Raw genomic sequence first — 16,953 nt, forward strand, 5'->3', positions numbered from 1 at the left:
AAATCACCACATATTTATCCAGAACCATTTTAGAGTTTGTAGTAAAGCCGGTTCTGCTCTGAGGCTGGGTGTTTGCTGGTGACATTGGAGAGGGGAGGGGGAGCACATTTTGCACAGTGAAGTGTCCCATCCTGCTAGCTGTCAGGACTGTGGCTGAAGTGCTGTAGCAGGATGTTCACCTATTTGTTTCAGGAGGGGAAAAAAAGAAACAAACCAGAACAATGCAAAGGGAAAGCACCAGCAAGAGAACAGTATGTTCTTTGTAGTGCTTTTTCTTTGGGGACATCTATTGCTGGCAATAAGATTAAATCACTGAAACCTTCCCTGAAGCTACATCTGCCACTGCCTACATTTTCCAACCTCAGTAATAAACTAACATTTGCCATTGTTCGTTTCTTCTGGATTTCATTTCTTACAGATTTAACCAGCGCTATTTACCACAAGGCATTCAGTTCTTGCTTAAAGCTGAGATCTATGCCAAGTCCCTAAAAATATTCATAGCTCCAAAGAATCTGGTTTTAAATAATATCATAAAAAGTAGACTATATTAATACAACGGTTCACACTGAGTTCACATACTGCTGATGCCAATGTATAAAAATGATGGAAGCCTAAGAAGCTCTAGACAAGACTACCCTGAAGTGGTGAACAAAATCCTTTTTACCTTTTTACTGTCTGTCTGTGTTTTGATTACAGGGGTAATTTTCTTATCCCAAAATATTTAACAAAAAAAAAAAAAAATCTGTGTAACAGTCTTGCTTATCCTGACATGGCGCGCTGTACCTTTTTACTGTGGAGCGGTAGGCTGTGAGAGACAGGTCATGGCTGCCACTTTGCAGGCTGTTTGGGAGGGAGGATTCATGCCACCCCCTTCTTCCCGCAGGATGCCATAGTGATCCATGAAGTTTATGAAGAAGGGGCAGCAGCCCGAGATGGCAGGCTTTGGGCTGGCGACCAGATTCTGGAGGTAAAGTCTCTGTGTGTGTGTGCTTGCTTATGTCTTTGTCATGTATACTTGTATTCAACACAGTGCAGATTTGTTGTAGGGGAAAGAAAGATCATTGAGTAGAATCTGTGTTTGAAGCTTCTTTTCTGTCACTAAGAACGTCCTGACAAATTCATATTTCCTTATATATTCATATAAGCTGAAGGTACAAATTGAGAATATATTAAATTTAATTGAGCAAGGCAGTTCTCGAATTACATAGTTCAGCTGTCATGTCCAATAGCTCAGTATTATTCATCTGGTTAATCTTTCATTTGGAGGCCTGCGCTACCGCCGCCGCTCAAGTATCTCTGCGTTGCCTGCAAACGAAGTGCTGAGCTGGGCAAACACAGGGCGGGAAGGCGAGGGTGGCTGCAGCATCGCTGTGAGCATCCCTGCTGAAAAACAGTGCCCGCCCGTGGCGTAGCTGGGGGAGCTACCTTCTCCTTCAGGCCACAGTTCATAAAACTGGTGAACACACAGAATTATTTCTCTGAATAAATGTAGTGTTTTTCCTGCAGACAAGCATGGAAATCGAGGAGGGAAAGGGTTAAGAAAGAAGTGTTGGTCTGCAAATGAAACGAGTCAGGCAGGGGTTCAGCAGCTGCTTGCAGTGTCTTGCTGTCAGATCAGGACAAATTCCCAGCATGGCCATTAAGGTTTTGGTGTGTAGGGTTAGAAAAATAGCAAGGGGTGCTTGGGGAGTTGTCTTTACAGCTCTTGCACTGAAAATATTTTTTTTAGCGTTAAGGCCGAATGTTATTTTCATTTTATAAATAACTGTGTATTAACATAGCACAATAATTAGGGGATAAAAATGGGGAAGGTTAATTAATTCTTCTCTGGCCAAACAGGAAAGTGCTAATGTTTGTGTGCCATAATATTGTTATTATTTCAGCTTTTAAAAGTTGTACTAATGAATCAAAAAGATTACTCTGAATTAGTTTCAGATTAGTATGATAAAGTACACATAGATGCCTGTGTCAAGAAAAGAATACTGATGCAGTATACAAATAAATGTGTGCAGAACTGGTACAAAAGAAGAATTGTTATAGATTAGGCTTAATTACCTTAACATAAAATTAAGTATGACTATAAGTTTGCATATCTTGAAATACTGAGAAATTTTTTCACTGCATTAAAACTTACTATGTTATGTAAATGGATTAACATTGTATTGTTATTCAGTTACAGTTCATGATGCTTCCTAAAGAGACTTCAAAAATATTTAAGCATTGATATTAAGAAATAAAAGATGATTTTGTCAACAGAATATTGGCAACACCCTAAAGGGTGTCTGTGGATTAATCTTGGCAAAATTAGGAGATTAATTTCAGGTTGCAATATGTTTTTTTTATTACTTGAACATCCAATGAGAACTTCATGTTCTATCTGATATGACTAAAATGCTAAAACATTTTCAGGTTATCATAAGAGAAATGTAATTGAGTGCTTCAGGAACGGTCTTGTGTGCCATCTATTGGAACAAAGCAAAATAACTATTTAATGTGTCCTGCCTGGGCTTTGCCATTGCCATTTGCTAATGTTTCTGATTCCTTCTGCCTTTGGCTTGGTGGTGTTGCAGAGCCAGAGGAGAAGGAATCTGAGCAGTAAGAGATACAGGAAGCTCAAAGAAGCACATCTCACTTTTTGGTTGTAAGAAAGAAGGAGTCTTTGAGGTTTTAGCGTGTGAAAAGAAGGGAAGAACACCCACAAAACTTATACGCCAAAATGTTTTGATTATTGTGATTTATTCTAGGCAGTGGCGCAAAGCACCAAACTCATACTCTGTAGGAGATCCAGGAGCTCGGCCCTCTGGAAATGAGAGCACTAAATTAGAGTGCCGAGGGGTGTCAATTTGACAAATCTGTGCTGTCACACAGGGGTAGGGTGTGATGAAAAGATCATTTATACATGTCATTTGGAAAGAAAACACTGATTATTTCAGGTGAATGGGATCGATCTCCGAAATGCCAGCCATGAAGAAGCTATCACTGCACTGAGACAGACGCCTCAGAAGGTGCAGCTGGTTGTTTATAGAGATGAAGCACATTACAAAGATGAAGAAAACTTAGAGATTTTCTATGTAGATATACAAAAGAAAACAGGCCGAGGACTGGGGCTCAGCATAGCTGGAAAACGGTAAGAGTGTCTCTCTGATAGGACCACACTTAAAATGAGAAATATTTTGCTTTTTGCCCTGTGAACAACTGTAGCCATTAAATGGAATATGAAATAAAACAAGACTGTAAGGAACAGAATTTGGTATCTAAAGATCTTCAAGGCTGCCATGGGGCTGTGATCTTGGCTGCTCTTTCAGGATATCACCACACTGGTGTAACAAAGGCAGCTACTGCCTGGGAGAGCTCCTAGCATGCAGTGCAAAGCAGGTGTCTCACTTGGAGTGAGTGTGGCCAGTGGGCATGTGAACTGGGAGCTCACTGTTCTGATGGCTTCAGTGTAGCTTGTCTGGGGCTTGGAGGCCCTAACCATGGCTTTTCTGATTTCAGAATGGGGGGAGATACCTTCCTATTTTCAAATACCAGGATATGCTTTTGAAAATGGATTTGCAAGTTAGATCTAGCTCTGACTCCGGTTCAAAGGGACCAGTGTCAGTGGAAGATGAGAGGCTGGGTTAGACCTAAATCCTGAACAGTATCAGAGTGACTGTACGATACTGTAGACAGCAGTTGTGTGAGTACAGAGCAGAATCTGAGATACGATGGTAGGTAACAGCTGCTTAATAAAATGTGACTTTTTACTGATATATTTCTAAACCATTGCTACTAGATCATTTGAACCAGAGCACTGATAGATTTAATCTTTCATTGCTAGCAGAGATTTATGGCATGATACTGGCGAGCACTTGTTCAGTGTTAGTGCGTAAGAGTCATGTCGTTGTTCTTCTGTATTGCCAAACAAAATTTATTTTCTCAATTACAAATCATCGTGTCATTATCCTGACTGCGTATGGTCAGTAAAGTTTCCACAGCAGTTTTTTACAAGAGTGGCAATGTTTAACCCAGGTGTTGCGAGCAGATTGCGGGTTGGGTAATTAATTTAGCTTATGTAAATTACCCTACAGATGGTAATCGCAGTCTGCAGCCCTCCCGCGTTTGCTTCTGTGCAAAACTTTCTGTACTATTGCTAAGTGCTTCACTTGTAGGGATTTCCACTTCAGAGCCCAGCTTCTGAAGTCGATTAAATGATACCCAGGTGTAATTCAGGTTGTGAAGTGTTGTCTCCTTCAGGGTGAAGGATGCCAAATACCAAATCTTGGCCTTGCAGCTGGCACCAGCTCACACCATAGCAAGCCTCGGGAGCTGGGGCCAGCACAGAGGGGTCTGCAGCCTCTGGGAGGGGACTCCGCCACGAGGAGGCTGGAGCTGATAAATAAATACATTCCCCTTCGTCTGCATGGCCTGCTGCTCTCACAAGCCTCACTGCCCGCTGCAGGCAGACAGCCACAAAGCTGGATTTTCTGCTGCATAACTTGTGTGCAAACTGTAAAAGTCTTTTCTGCAGACCTCCCTGTTCTTCTGTTGAGGGCCTCCAGGCTTCTAGAAAGAAACTGAGCAGACCCTTTAGGGGGAATATAGGAAAAAGTATCTGAGGCTGCATAATTCATTTCAGGCACATCAGGAGATAGTTTAACTCCATCTTAGACCGATCCTTTGCTTTTTATTAATTCAAGTGGTATTTTTCATGAATCTTTATGGATCATACAGTCAGAACAAATGGTTCAAGGGGAAAGACAGCCTTAAATATAGCAAGACATGCCTTGGTTTTAAAACTTGTAGATTTTTTTTACGTGGTTGAGTGGGGCGTAAAACTAGTTCTTCCTCTGCTCACAGGTTTCTTTTAATGTCTCTTAAATGCAAGTAATCTAAATTGGTCTCCCAAAGAATATTGGATTGTGTAATTAGCCATATGCTTCTTGCATTGTTAGAAATGGAAGTGGAGTGTTTATCTCTGACATTGTTAAAGGAGGAGCTGCAGACCTAGATGGAAGATTAATTCAAGGAGATCAGATTTTGTCTGTAAATGGAGAGGATATGAGAAATGCCTCACAGGAGGCTGTTGCCACTATACTTAAGGTGAGTACGTAATACATTTATGATACTGAATTGCAGTTACTGATACTATGCGAGGTAATTATCCTGAAATGCTATTTACACATACACAGGATAGCTCAAACTGATCACCAAGACAGAAATTTCATCTGAAATACCTTTTGTAGATTCATTTAAAATCACTTCACCACTTATTTCTAAAAGTCAGATGATACAAAGTGGGAAAACAGACACATGTAGCATTTAGGCATTTATTTGAAAACACAACTGTCTATTCATATGTTAGAAAAATATTTGGAAACCCGAGAGGCTTGCATATCAGAAATAAAATGCCTTTGGCTTTGCTGTACTGACCTGCAGCTATAAAATGGCAGCTTAAATCCGTTTCAGCACAGCTTTCCATCTTACAGGCTGAAATTGTAGTCTGGGAGAAGTTGCCTTTTTCCATTAAAAAGCACGTGGCTTCTTGAGTCGGAGGAGAGAGCAGGGGATGGCCTGGCTGCAAGTGCCTGATGTTAGCTCCTCCGTATGTTTCCCAGCCCTGGCAGCCTGTACCAAGGTTGAAAGGACAGGTGGAAGAGATGCTGCAGACCCGTTTCTATTCAAAACTGCATCTGGAGACAAGGGCTTTTTCCTTGCCATCACCACTAGTGTTTCTGCATACGATTTCTTTTGTTCTTGAAGGAAAAGGCTAATTATTTCCTTGCTTTTTCCATTTGGGCTTGATACTTGGCCAAAAGTTTACCTATTTAAGAATTGGAAATCTGCAATACAAGAGTATATTATTAAATTGAATCCATATGTGTTAAATTCACCTTTTTCTGCAGCATTTTTACTCTGAAGTTTTTTTCATGGGTATTGTGTGTGGCTAATGTCTGTTAAAAGTCGAGGACTTTCTATTTATTATTACTAATTGGCCCATCTACAGTTTGCCAGTAGGAAGATTCATACTGACTTCAGCAGCCAGGATAAACCTAAATCCAGGGATGGGCACTTTTTGTATTGTCTAAATACAAATGTTAATGTTTTGAGCATTCCTTGTGGTTTTCTGCATGGAGTTATGGTGCTGAATATAAACATAATTCTCTCCAGGAGAGCGTGAAATATTGTAAGTCTGCTTAAATGCTGTACATGATGGTTTTTTTTTTCCAAGTGTGCCCAAGGCCTAGTGCATCTTGAGCTTGGGAGATTGCGAGCTGGATCATGGCTGTCATCACGGAAAACATCGCAAAACAGTCAGGTTAGTGACAAATTCATGTGTATAAAATGGAGCTGTGAAGGGCAGGGCAGGGCATGGGACAATGCACAGGCATGCACGTGAGGCTCTGTCCTTCCATAGACACTTACTGCTGAGGATGTGCAACAACATTTACTGCAATAATTTTGTGTACTGAATTGCAAAGTAAGTGTCATGCTAAAATGCTGATTAAGTAGAAGAACTACTTAATGTATTTTTTTTGTTTAAGGAGTGTCTTCCTGAGACACACCAAAAGTATGTAATATCTTTCTCAAATGATGATGCCCAGAAATTTTTTTTTGGATCTGCAAAGAATGCTGAACATATTTTCTGCAGCTGTTTTGTCAATCAAAATGAGTTAATGAAACTGAACTGTATCTTTGCCTATCTTATGGCAGAACCACATGAGATCTGCATTCCTCTCAAAGAAAACACAGAACAATTTCCTGCTTCACTTGCTTTTTACCTGAAGCGAGGACAACAATTCATTTTTCAATCAGTGCAGGGCTTTTCCCCCTCTCCCTGCGTCCCCCAATCAGCTCAGACACTGATACCATTAGTATTAAAGTCTGAGTATTGCAAGGGAGAAGAGCAAGGCAAGATGACTCTAGAAAACTTTTTTTAATGGATTTTCCTTCCAAAGACTGACTGCTTTGCCATTATGTTCAAGTCCCCAAGAGAGACAACTCTGGTTCACAGCAGTGCTATTGCCATGGCATATTTTGACCCCTCTGTGCACAAGGGCAGCTCTCAGGGACGGGGGGGACATTGCCTGCACACCTCCCTCTCACACTGTGTGAGCAGACAGGAGAGGCTGCACACCGGTGGGATCCAGCCCAGCCTCCACAAATGCTAAAAGAAGGGTTTGGTTTTGGAAACAGAGGGGAGGACCCGCAGGAGGCTTAGCAGGGATGTGGGTTAAAGCAGGAATGCTTTTAAGGAGGTCAGTAAGAGGGAGGTTTGTCCTTGATATCATGCATGAACAACCCAAAAAGGATGCCAAAATCATGGTCACGTGGTGTGATTTCTTAACTTTCTAAAGGCCAGCAGTGATCCAGCCTGCTGTCTGGGCGGGTAAGTTATCAGGGAGGGCTAAAGCCATGCAGGAGCAGCTGGGCTAAGCCCAGCTTTCAAAATAATGACTAAATAACATTGGAGAAACATCTGCATGCATGCAGCAGGCAAGGAGAAATGAAATAACAGAGTAAAATTATACTGTTTGCATTACATAAAGACAACACTCTTCAGTATTACTTCTTTTTGGTCATTGTATCAACAGCTAGCCTAAGCAAAAGCAATGTAATCAAAAAGTGACAGTTAAAAATTATCCACCCAGTTTTACTATGTAAAACTCATAGCTGAAGAGAAGCAAAATGCCATAGTATCTAATGCTACTCTAGGTAAAAAATCAGATCAAACAATGTCGTCCCTCTTTCTTTGTAGCATAAGAGGCTTTTGCAGGAACCTGGTAATCTCTCTATTTCTTCTAACACAAGAAATCTTAATTACTGTTCTTAATGCAGAGTCATTTGGGAGCCTTGATCTCCCTGCTCCTAAGTGACTTGGTGATTTTGAAAACTGAATAAATATTTCTCAGTAAAACCATTCCAAAAGTTGTAAAAACCTTGGCAAATAATACAGCAAATCAGCTTGAATGATTTGCACAACTGCAAGCCATGTTTTAGAAGCTGCTGGCCAAGAGCATCCAGAACTTTTGTCCTCACTTGGCTTTTTTCTTGGTCTGTTGCATACCTTTAATGGTAGAAGTATAAGCCTTGTGGTGCAGGACAGTGATTTCTTTCACGTGCGTTGCAAATTATGTTAACTGACCCATGAATTGGCAACTAGAGGTGGAAATTGTGTTCTGCCTGTTGTTCGTCACTGACAGCTGCACACTGGTCGGTTAGAATAAATGCTGCCAGAGCTTTTGATTCACCGCCTAATGCATTTAGAGGGAGAAAGCTCTGTTGTGGATGAAGAAGTATAGACCAGATCTTTGTTTTGTGTAAGGCAGTTTAGTTGAAAAGGTCTGGCCCTCAGTGAAACCTGTTGTTCAGATGCACTTCTAAATTGATAATTACGTTTCCTCGAGGGACAGTCTGAAGTTAAAGCCAGGTGCAGAGACAGGGAAAAGGAGGGCTGGAAATGGGCAGCCAAGAATTGGTAACATGCACGAGCAGCCATCTTTGGAGGCTCTCCCTTTTGTCACCTGGCATGTTATTCTGGAGATACGAGTAGGTTCTTGGTCAAATGAAAGGAGCAGGGTCAATTACGGGACCTTATAATCAGACAATATATTTGGCTAAAATAACAAAGCCTGTAGATTACTGCCGTGTAACAAGATGGGTGTTAGTGTTGTGCCCACCTTGTGTGAGAGGAGCTGCTGTGTCCTGCTGGGTGCCTCACGTGTGCTTATCATGCCTGTGGGGTGGGTGTATCATGGGAAAGATGCCCACAAGCTTTAGCAGCAGCCATCGTCTTCCCTTCTCGTCAGGTTTGAGACATACTGGGAATAAGCAGAAGAGGTGGTTAATCCTTCTTCCTTATGCCCTCTAGAGCAGAGATGAACAACGTACTGACATACACAAGGTGTGCACATTAAGGGTGTAAAGTGCAATGTGTAGTACTGGGAGCAGTGCTATGGGAGTGCCCACAGCCTGGGGACAGATTTTGGTAGGTTCCCCTTTTGGAAACAAAGTTGGAGGGGTTTGCACTTGCGTGGCCAATGTGGTATTTCCAGCCTGGTTGGCACAGAGCACAGCTGCACCCATGTGTTGCAGGAACTGGTTTAAAATTAACATTTGGGATTGACTCACAGGTTTTGATTTATTTTTAACTTTAGGCAAGCCAGCACAGTGTCCACAGCCACTTCCACCCTGCGCTTGCTCCGGTCCTCTCTACCTTACAGAATTTTGTCAGCACAAAAAGATCTTCAGCAGATGTGTCTCAGAGAAACTCAGGTATAATCTAGACAGCTGTCAGAATAGCTGTGTGTTATTTGCTTTATATTTGTGCTGGTTTAAAAACAAAACTGAATGCTTGAATCTGGTTTTCCTACTCAGCCTCCCAGAAGACGCACCACTGATGTTTTAAGACCTGAACACTTTCCAGCAGATGACATTATTTTTATGTCTACTAGTAGAGTAATGGCTCCTCTATTTAAAGTGCAGAATTCCTGTGCCCTGCTATTCCCCGATGCCCTTGTCAAAGGCTTAGCACAGGCAAGGTTCTCGCATTAGAAAGAGTTTTCTCAGGGAATAAAGCTGCCACCACTTCATTTATATGTTGCTCTTGAGTGTATAAAGGGGTGTTTTGTAATGAGAAACTCACAATGCCCGCTTTGCAATTTGCAGACTTAGCAAGTGCTAAATCTACAATCTGCAGTAGCTCGTGGAGAGCCTGCACGTTTGTGAGCTCTGACCTGCGTCAGAAGTTGGTGACCTTTAGTTGCGTCTGACCACGGGCAGAAGAAGACATCTCTTCTGCCAGTTTGCATGCATTGGAGGAGGCATGTGGCTTTTTGGGCAGCCTCCCTCATGCCATTTTGAAGGACCCTGCCTGAGAGTGCCTGTCTCCGTGCCCCAGTTCAGCATCCCCAGGGCTGGGCTTCCTGCTGCCTCAGGTCTCGCAGCACCTCCGCAGTCCTGCCTTCTGTGCTCATAGCAGTTATCTGCACAAGTACACGTGCATGGCGGTGAGAAATACTGATATGTGTTATTAAGAATCATTAACTTGAGAAAGCAACTAATTCTGCCTGCCTTCTAAAAAGTTCTTAAAATAGTTTAATTAAATCTGATAGAAATAGGAGTTGGTATAGCAGAGCCCAGAACCTGCCTACACCATCAGCTTGTTAGGCTGTTTAGTCCCAGTTCAAATGATTGCTTTGAAGTGTTGCTTTTTTATCTTTCTTTATATACATATATATATATATAGAGAGAGAGAGAGAGAGTGTACTTTTGAATGTCCTATGGCTAGATATATACCAGCCAGACTTTCTGGCTGTCTATTATTTACTAATACAGCACAAATTAGAAGAGGAAGTCAATGGAACCTCAGCGGTCTCAGACTAGCCATGTGCCCTACCCTTTGTGGTAGGGACGCTGTGATTTATGAATAATAAGCCAATCTTTAATTGAGTGAAATGCACAATAGGGCTTTTCTTCAGGCCAGCAGAGTACTGCTATTCAATAGATTGCAGTGAGCAGCGGCTGCACTACAATGGGCGTCATGGTGGCATCCGTCAGCGGGAGTGATTACATCCGTATTCATCTCTGGGTGAAACAGAAATCCTGTCCTCCTCACATGAGCAGCGCTGCCTGGTTTGGCACAGGAAGGCTCTGCTTCTGCTTGGTGATAACTCTGACTAGGCAGCAAGGGACCATTGTCACCTGACAGTGTTATCTCTTAATTATATTATCTCTTAATTACAGAAGCTAATTGTTTGTTTCTTTATTAGTAGGACCAGATATGGGCCCAAGGACTGTGGAGATAACAAGGGTCAGTGAGTTATTTTCTGTCAATTTAAAAAGCTGACACTTTTAACTGAAGTTGTTAATTTTTGTAACATTCCTCAGAAGTAAAATTGCATTATTTATGTTTGCAGTAGGTTGTTGGATGTAAGCCTGTGTAACAGGACCTGGATGTGTGAGATGCATGTGTCTGTCAAACCCATCTATTTTCTCCCTGTTCCATAAATCAAATGAGTTGGTTACTCCATACCCCGAACATTAACATCTACAAGTTGCTCCAATTGCAAATGTTGTTTTATTTTGCTTTGTTTTAGGGACCAAATGATGCACTTGGTATCAGTATAGCAGGAGGGAAGGGAAGTCCACTAGGAGATATTCCCATCTTCATTGCTATGATTCAAGCCAGCGGTGTGGCTGCACGTACCCAAAGACTCAGAGTGAGTGGAGGGGTCCTCTCAATATTTCCTATTTCATCTGCCGTGTGTCCCACAGAGAAGGAGCCTCAAGCACTTCTGTATATGCCATCACTTTGATAATGTCTCGTAGGCTGCTTTGCCTCTTTTTATATAAAAACAAAATGAACAAAAAACCCCAAAACACAAACCTGCCCTTTCCTTCCATTTTTTAATTATATTGCATCTTGGGATACTGGCATTTGTTGCCCATATTGGAAAAAGTGACATTACAAGAAAGAACATAAATGCATTTCCAGTGATCTTTGAGCATATATGTTCATCCAGACCCCGGGGGGGGGCAGTAACAGGCTCTCTGGACACCACAGGCATCTTGGGGACTGCAGACTGGGTATCATTTAGAGTCCAAACAAGGTAGAAAACAGATCGGAAGTTAGTTGTTTTATCTTAAGGCCCTTAAAAAGTGATGCCAAAAATAAGGCACTTATATCAGACCCACAGGATGTGTGGGTTTCCAGGAATGACCGTGGTGAACGCTTCAAGTTTTGGGGAGAGTTTCAAGGTATTATTAGTATTGAAAAGAATTTATTATGCAGATATATAGGATTGCTTTGGCCCATGAGATTCATTAGTACATGCTGCTACATTCATGCCATGTCTCTAATAGAATTGCACAATAGCACTAAGTGCCAGGGTCAATTTTTATGTATAATTTTTGTGTATAAGAAGTAGTCATCTAGGTTAATTACATTAATAACAGAAATGCCTACTTTCCTGTACTGCATTCAACGTGCATATATAGTCTGTAAGAAAGTGAACTTGTCTGCACATACAGACCCAAACAAATCCTTTCTGGGTTGGAGGACAGCATTGAAAATCTCACTCTCTCTGCAGATGGACATAGTAAAATACAAACCATCTTTGTTTCTCTGATTGCATTGTTATTTTTAAAAAACATGTATTGTACTTGCTCTGAAAATGGTAAATGATCACTAGCAATGCAGAATTCTCACAAAAGGGATCCTGCAAAAGAGAAGCATGACTGTGCAGTGCCAAGTTCACGAGGAATTTTAAGCATTCTTAATTTTAATTTTCCCTAATGCTAGTAATTTTCCATTACTGTTGTACTTTTAGGTTGGAGATCGGATTGTCAGTATTAATGGGCAACCTTTGGATGGGCTGTCTCATGCAGATGCGGTTAATCTACTAAAGAATGCTTATGGGAGCATTATCCTGCAGGTATGGTGATAAATTGAACATGCAGCTGCATGAGGGTAGATAAATGGCATTCAGAAAAAAAAAAAAACCCTAAGCATCACTGGCACAAGGCATCACAGAATTGCAGGGTGCTTGCTGATGGGAATTACACAGAATGAAAGCAAGAAATAATTTTCATTCAAAAATTCTTTATTGCCATTCATACAGGCTTGTGAGCGTGATTATATAAAAGCGTAACAAAGGGAACAAAATAACTTGTTGCTACACATGATAAATCAACAAGCTTCCAAGTTTTTTTTTTTAATTTGAAGTTAACTAGGAACAAGAAATTACCTGTGTGTGCATGTGTGTGCGTGCATGTAACTAGACTGTGACCAAACTGCCCACACTATTAATTTCCTTGTTCTTGAAAGTGGGAGAAGAAAGAAATGCTAACAACATTTAGTAAAAATGATAGCATCATCATTAAGACAGTGCTGCCTAGAATTGATTGTTCTACAGGTAATGAATAATAACACTCGAGAGAGAGAACAGTGTTGTCACTGCCGCATTTATATGCTAGCTAAAAGGAAGACATGTTCTGCCTCTTTGGTTCTAATTGCTGCTTGCCAGTATATTCATCTTCAGTTTATTTTTATGTTTATACAAAGAAATGGGAAAAATATGTGCCAGAGAGAATGCAACATACTACTCATTTGCAGAATTATTGTAACAATTGGAAAACAAGCTTAAGACATACCACTAAAATCTACTCTTAATTTTCTATATCATCACGGCATATTGGATTGGAACACATCTTGAGAGATTTTTGCAAGCTTCTTGCTTGCATTACAACACAAATGTGACTATAAAAAATGGGGAGGGGAAAGAAAAAGGAAAGAAATGAAATGAAATGATAATAAACTTAGTTTTAGACTTGCTTATTCTTTGTTTTGTCTGTCCATGAACTGCTGACCTGGTAAGTGATGAGCCAGTTCCAGAGCAGATGGTGTATTTGTGTAGTTCCATTGAAGTCAAAGGGAATACACAGATATACACCAGCTGAGAATTTTCTGTTAAATTATAGTTATCGTATTGTTACTATCGTTGAGTAATTTCACTTTTCATGTCAACAGTATTCCCTGAATAGTAAATGAAAGCTTGCTGCAGAACCCAGAATTGCTAATCTTGAAAGCTGTAATACAGCGTATTCCACCTCATCATGTATTTAAAAATATTCCTGATGAAGCATGCTGTCATTTGGTCGCTTGCATAAACAAAGAGGTTCTTCTAGAAATGTCTTGGAGTTTGTCAGTTGACGGTTTTAATTCTGCATTTTTGTTGTCTAGCTTATAATGGGTTTAATACTTTTTACAGATGTTACCGGTTTATTCTGATAGAATAGAGTCTGTTTTCCTCTGTTGCAAATCTGTTATGTGAAGGTGGGGTGTTATATTTTAATACCAACAGAAAGTAGTGTCGATGCCCTACCACAGGCGTGGTGATATGGTACCTTACATGCTGACTACAGGTACTTCTCAATCACCAAATTGCTCTTTTTTATTAAATAATCTAAATGGAATAATCCTATTGCTGTGATAATCATGACTGATATGTCATTAAGTAATTCTGTTTATTATCAGGTTAGACCACTTCATGGCAAACTGCTTTGAAAGGTCAGATTATTGCGTTCAGTGGTGTGGAAAGGCTTATTATCAGTACGTCCTGGGAAGGATGGTAAAGGGGTTTGCAAATGCTGTTTGCAAATGGGAGATTAGGGTCTCAGGGGAACAATCATCCCTTTCGGCTGTTTTGATGCTTTGGTTTAATTTAATTTCTTTTCTGCAGGTGTAGTAATGAGATAAGGGGAAGCTTTTTTACAAGGTTGTTGAACTCTGATATGTTCTCACTGCCAACTGAAGATTTTTGAATATAGATTTATTTTGCCCTCGTTTTATTTAACAACAAAATATGACAAATAACTGGCTGGCACTCTCCCCTACTGCAAGGGGAAGGAAAACTTAACAGTGTCTTTGGTGGCTGAGCCAGGTGCAGCTATCTTGTCTGCTGGACCCCTTCATTTAGGGCATCCAAGAACCTGAGTCCTGGGATGCAAAATTTGCATGAGAACTAATCTTCCTTCCTAGAAAATGCTACCACCCTCTTGGCTCCAAGTGATTAGAAAGAGGGAAATGTTGTTGTGGAAGGATTGTGAGCATTCATTTAAAACGGGGGATTTATATAATGGATTTTTTTATTTCGAAAAGGTACGTTTCCCTTAAGCCATGTTCACAGCCACGATTGGAAAAAGTACCTGTTAATTTTGATAAAATAAGACCATAGATAGCTAGAGGAAATACTGAAAATATACTTACTGAGTATTTCTCACTGTCTCTGAGCCGAAAACTCACGTGCTGTACAGTTAACGTCAAGCAGAGAAAAATATCTCATTACAGGGAGATGGAGTTAGTGGATAACCATGGCATGTAGTTATTAGGAAATATGTGTCCTTTCAGCTGTGAATACTTAAAATCTAAAACACTTCATCGTGGTTTCCTCAATTTTTTTCCAGAAAAAGCAATGGATTTAAAATTAGGATGCAATGAAAGGTTAAAAAAAAAAAGCTAGAGTGGGCATTGACACTTCTGTGTTTAATATATCCCACTGGGCCTGTAAGCGGCAAGCTTTTATCCTTATGAGGCTAAACCCCTGTGAACGGCAAACCCCAGACTTCGGCATGCAAGTAACTGTTTTTCTCAATACAGCCATAGCTGGCTTTGTACCTGACCTACACAACATTGATACGGTCCAGTTAAAAAGCCGAGCAAGTTTGCGGCCCCATAACCTGTCAAAATGTCATTGACTCTATTAATTACTGTGGGGTGGTAATTCTTGATGGTTTCAGAATAATACAGGAGCCAGAACTGGGAAGTTTAAGAATCCAGTTTGTTGGATTTATGCTGGAAATTGCAGAAAAGTTGAAGCCAAGGATTAATTTCCTCCCTGCTCAGCAAACAAACCAGTCCAAGGTATTTCAGGGCCTTTGCCCCGAAGTCCCTTGGGTCTTTGTATTTTGTTAAAGGCTAAGGTGCTCTCTGTGGGAGACCTTTATTTTCAAGCGCCATCCTGGGCATACTCTTGAGACGTACCTATTTCCTTGACAAAGTAACCTCTTTCTTTGGATTATCCAGAAAGACTGATCCCTCTGCTCACCATCCGAGCGATAGTCACGCAAGGGCAAGAGAAAGCTTCAAAGCAAAGTCTGCATTAAATCCCCAGAAAGGTGGCTGCTATTAACTCTGTTATTTGAAAGTATTGAATTAGTAGGGCATTTCAGAGAGTAGGACTTGTATTTGTAATTTTCTTGGAAAAGAAAATGATCAACAATTGATTTTTCTAATGTATTGGCTATGTTCTACATAATTAGTCTGGATGTCTTTGGTGTTAAGTGAACACACATAGTATTTCACTGCATCCTTCTGTTTAGGTTGTGGCAGACACCAACATCAGTGCCATTGCTACCCAGCTGGAGAGCATGTCTGCGGGATGCAACCTGAACTCTTCGACTGAGCATCCTTCTGAAGATCCCGAGTAAGTCTGCACATAGTCTGCATAAATGAGCTGGATTTCTGTGTGCCATAGGGAAAATCCTAGGGTAGTGAAGGAGGTCTCTCCCATTGCTCTTCCCTCTAATTCTGCATCACCTTTAAAATGAAAACTGTGACTTTCTCCAAGCTGCTTATGGACTCACATCTTCACCTGGTGACCAAAATTGCTTGAGTAAATAAGCACAAAATGCATTTCCAAGCACTAGTTCTGGACATTTTTCAAAAAACATGTATCTCCTTTCTTTTCTGATGTGTTGTGCTGACATGATAGTTATGCCCTTGTCTATTGGCTTCCTTGCCTGAAAGGAGTTATGATTGTAGCAATTTGAAATAATTTGTCATTGCCAGACTAAGGCAAGAGTTGTTAAAAAGCCTGGTATCACAGGCAAATGTTTCAAAACATGACCCAGAACTTTTTTTTGTCTTTTGAATCTTTTTAGCTTTACAGTTCAAAAAAGTCTGATTAAAAAATGTTCTACTTAAAATGCTTCTGTATGGTGAATGAAAGTTAGAGATCTAGCCCTCCCATGACCATGCCTCATTCTCCATCATGTGCTTTTTAGAGCACCTTATAGCATTCCAGTTATCATTTTGAAATTCATTTGATCTTCATTTTTGGTTCATTAGCTTCATTATGTTCCTCATTTTTGTTCTTTGATTCCTTATATTTATTTTAAGGAGCTGAGATGCAAGTTGCTGCCCTACCTCAGGGGGGTTTGAGTATAAAAGTTAAGCCATTTATGCTGCATTCTCTAGTCTTACAATGTGAGATACTGTTTTTATTGCTGCTCTCAAAGGAGAATTGCTCACTTCACAAAAGGATTTGTATTCTGTTTTCATACGAAAATAGTAAGGAAATTTGAATGTGAAAATATGAAGCAGGATTAGGTGGGTGTATGCATTCATTCTGTCCTAAAGAAATGGCTAGATATTAGTCATCATAGGCTACACCTTTACATAGGTGGAAGATG

General features: G+C 40.6%; 1 protein-coding gene across 4 annotated transcripts in view; it reads left to right on the plus strand.

Annotated features, from left to right (window-relative positions):
* The window catches only part of PATJ (PATJ crumbs cell polarity complex component), a 157,191-nt gene that overhangs the window by 135,069 nt on the left and 5,169 nt on the right, over window positions 1-16,953 (plus strand). For 3 of the 4 annotated variants that reach the window (XM_055724501.1, XM_055724502.1, XM_014280874.3), the window contains exons 35-43: window positions 884-967; window positions 2,934-3,127; window positions 4,935-5,082; window positions 6,212-6,298; window positions 9,138-9,255; window positions 10,752-10,792; window positions 11,079-11,201; window positions 12,312-12,416; window positions 15,862-15,965. In XM_055724501.1, coding sequence (XP_055580476.1) covers window positions 884-967; window positions 2,934-3,127; window positions 4,935-5,082; window positions 6,212-6,298; window positions 9,138-9,255; window positions 10,752-10,792; window positions 11,079-11,201; window positions 12,312-12,416; window positions 15,862-15,965 — 1,004 coding nt within the window. The remainder of the gene's footprint in view (window positions 1-883; window positions 968-2,933; window positions 3,128-4,934; window positions 5,083-6,211; window positions 6,299-9,137; window positions 9,256-10,751; window positions 10,793-11,078; window positions 11,202-12,311; window positions 12,417-15,861; window positions 15,966-16,953) is intronic. The other variant, XM_055724504.1, reaches the window with a different exon arrangement.

The sequence above is a fragment of the Falco cherrug genome, chromosome 12, assembly GCF_023634085.1.
Source record: "Falco cherrug isolate bFalChe1 chromosome 12, bFalChe1.pri, whole genome shotgun sequence".
Classification (NCBI taxonomy): Eukaryota; Metazoa; Chordata; class Aves; order Falconiformes; family Falconidae; genus Falco; species Falco cherrug.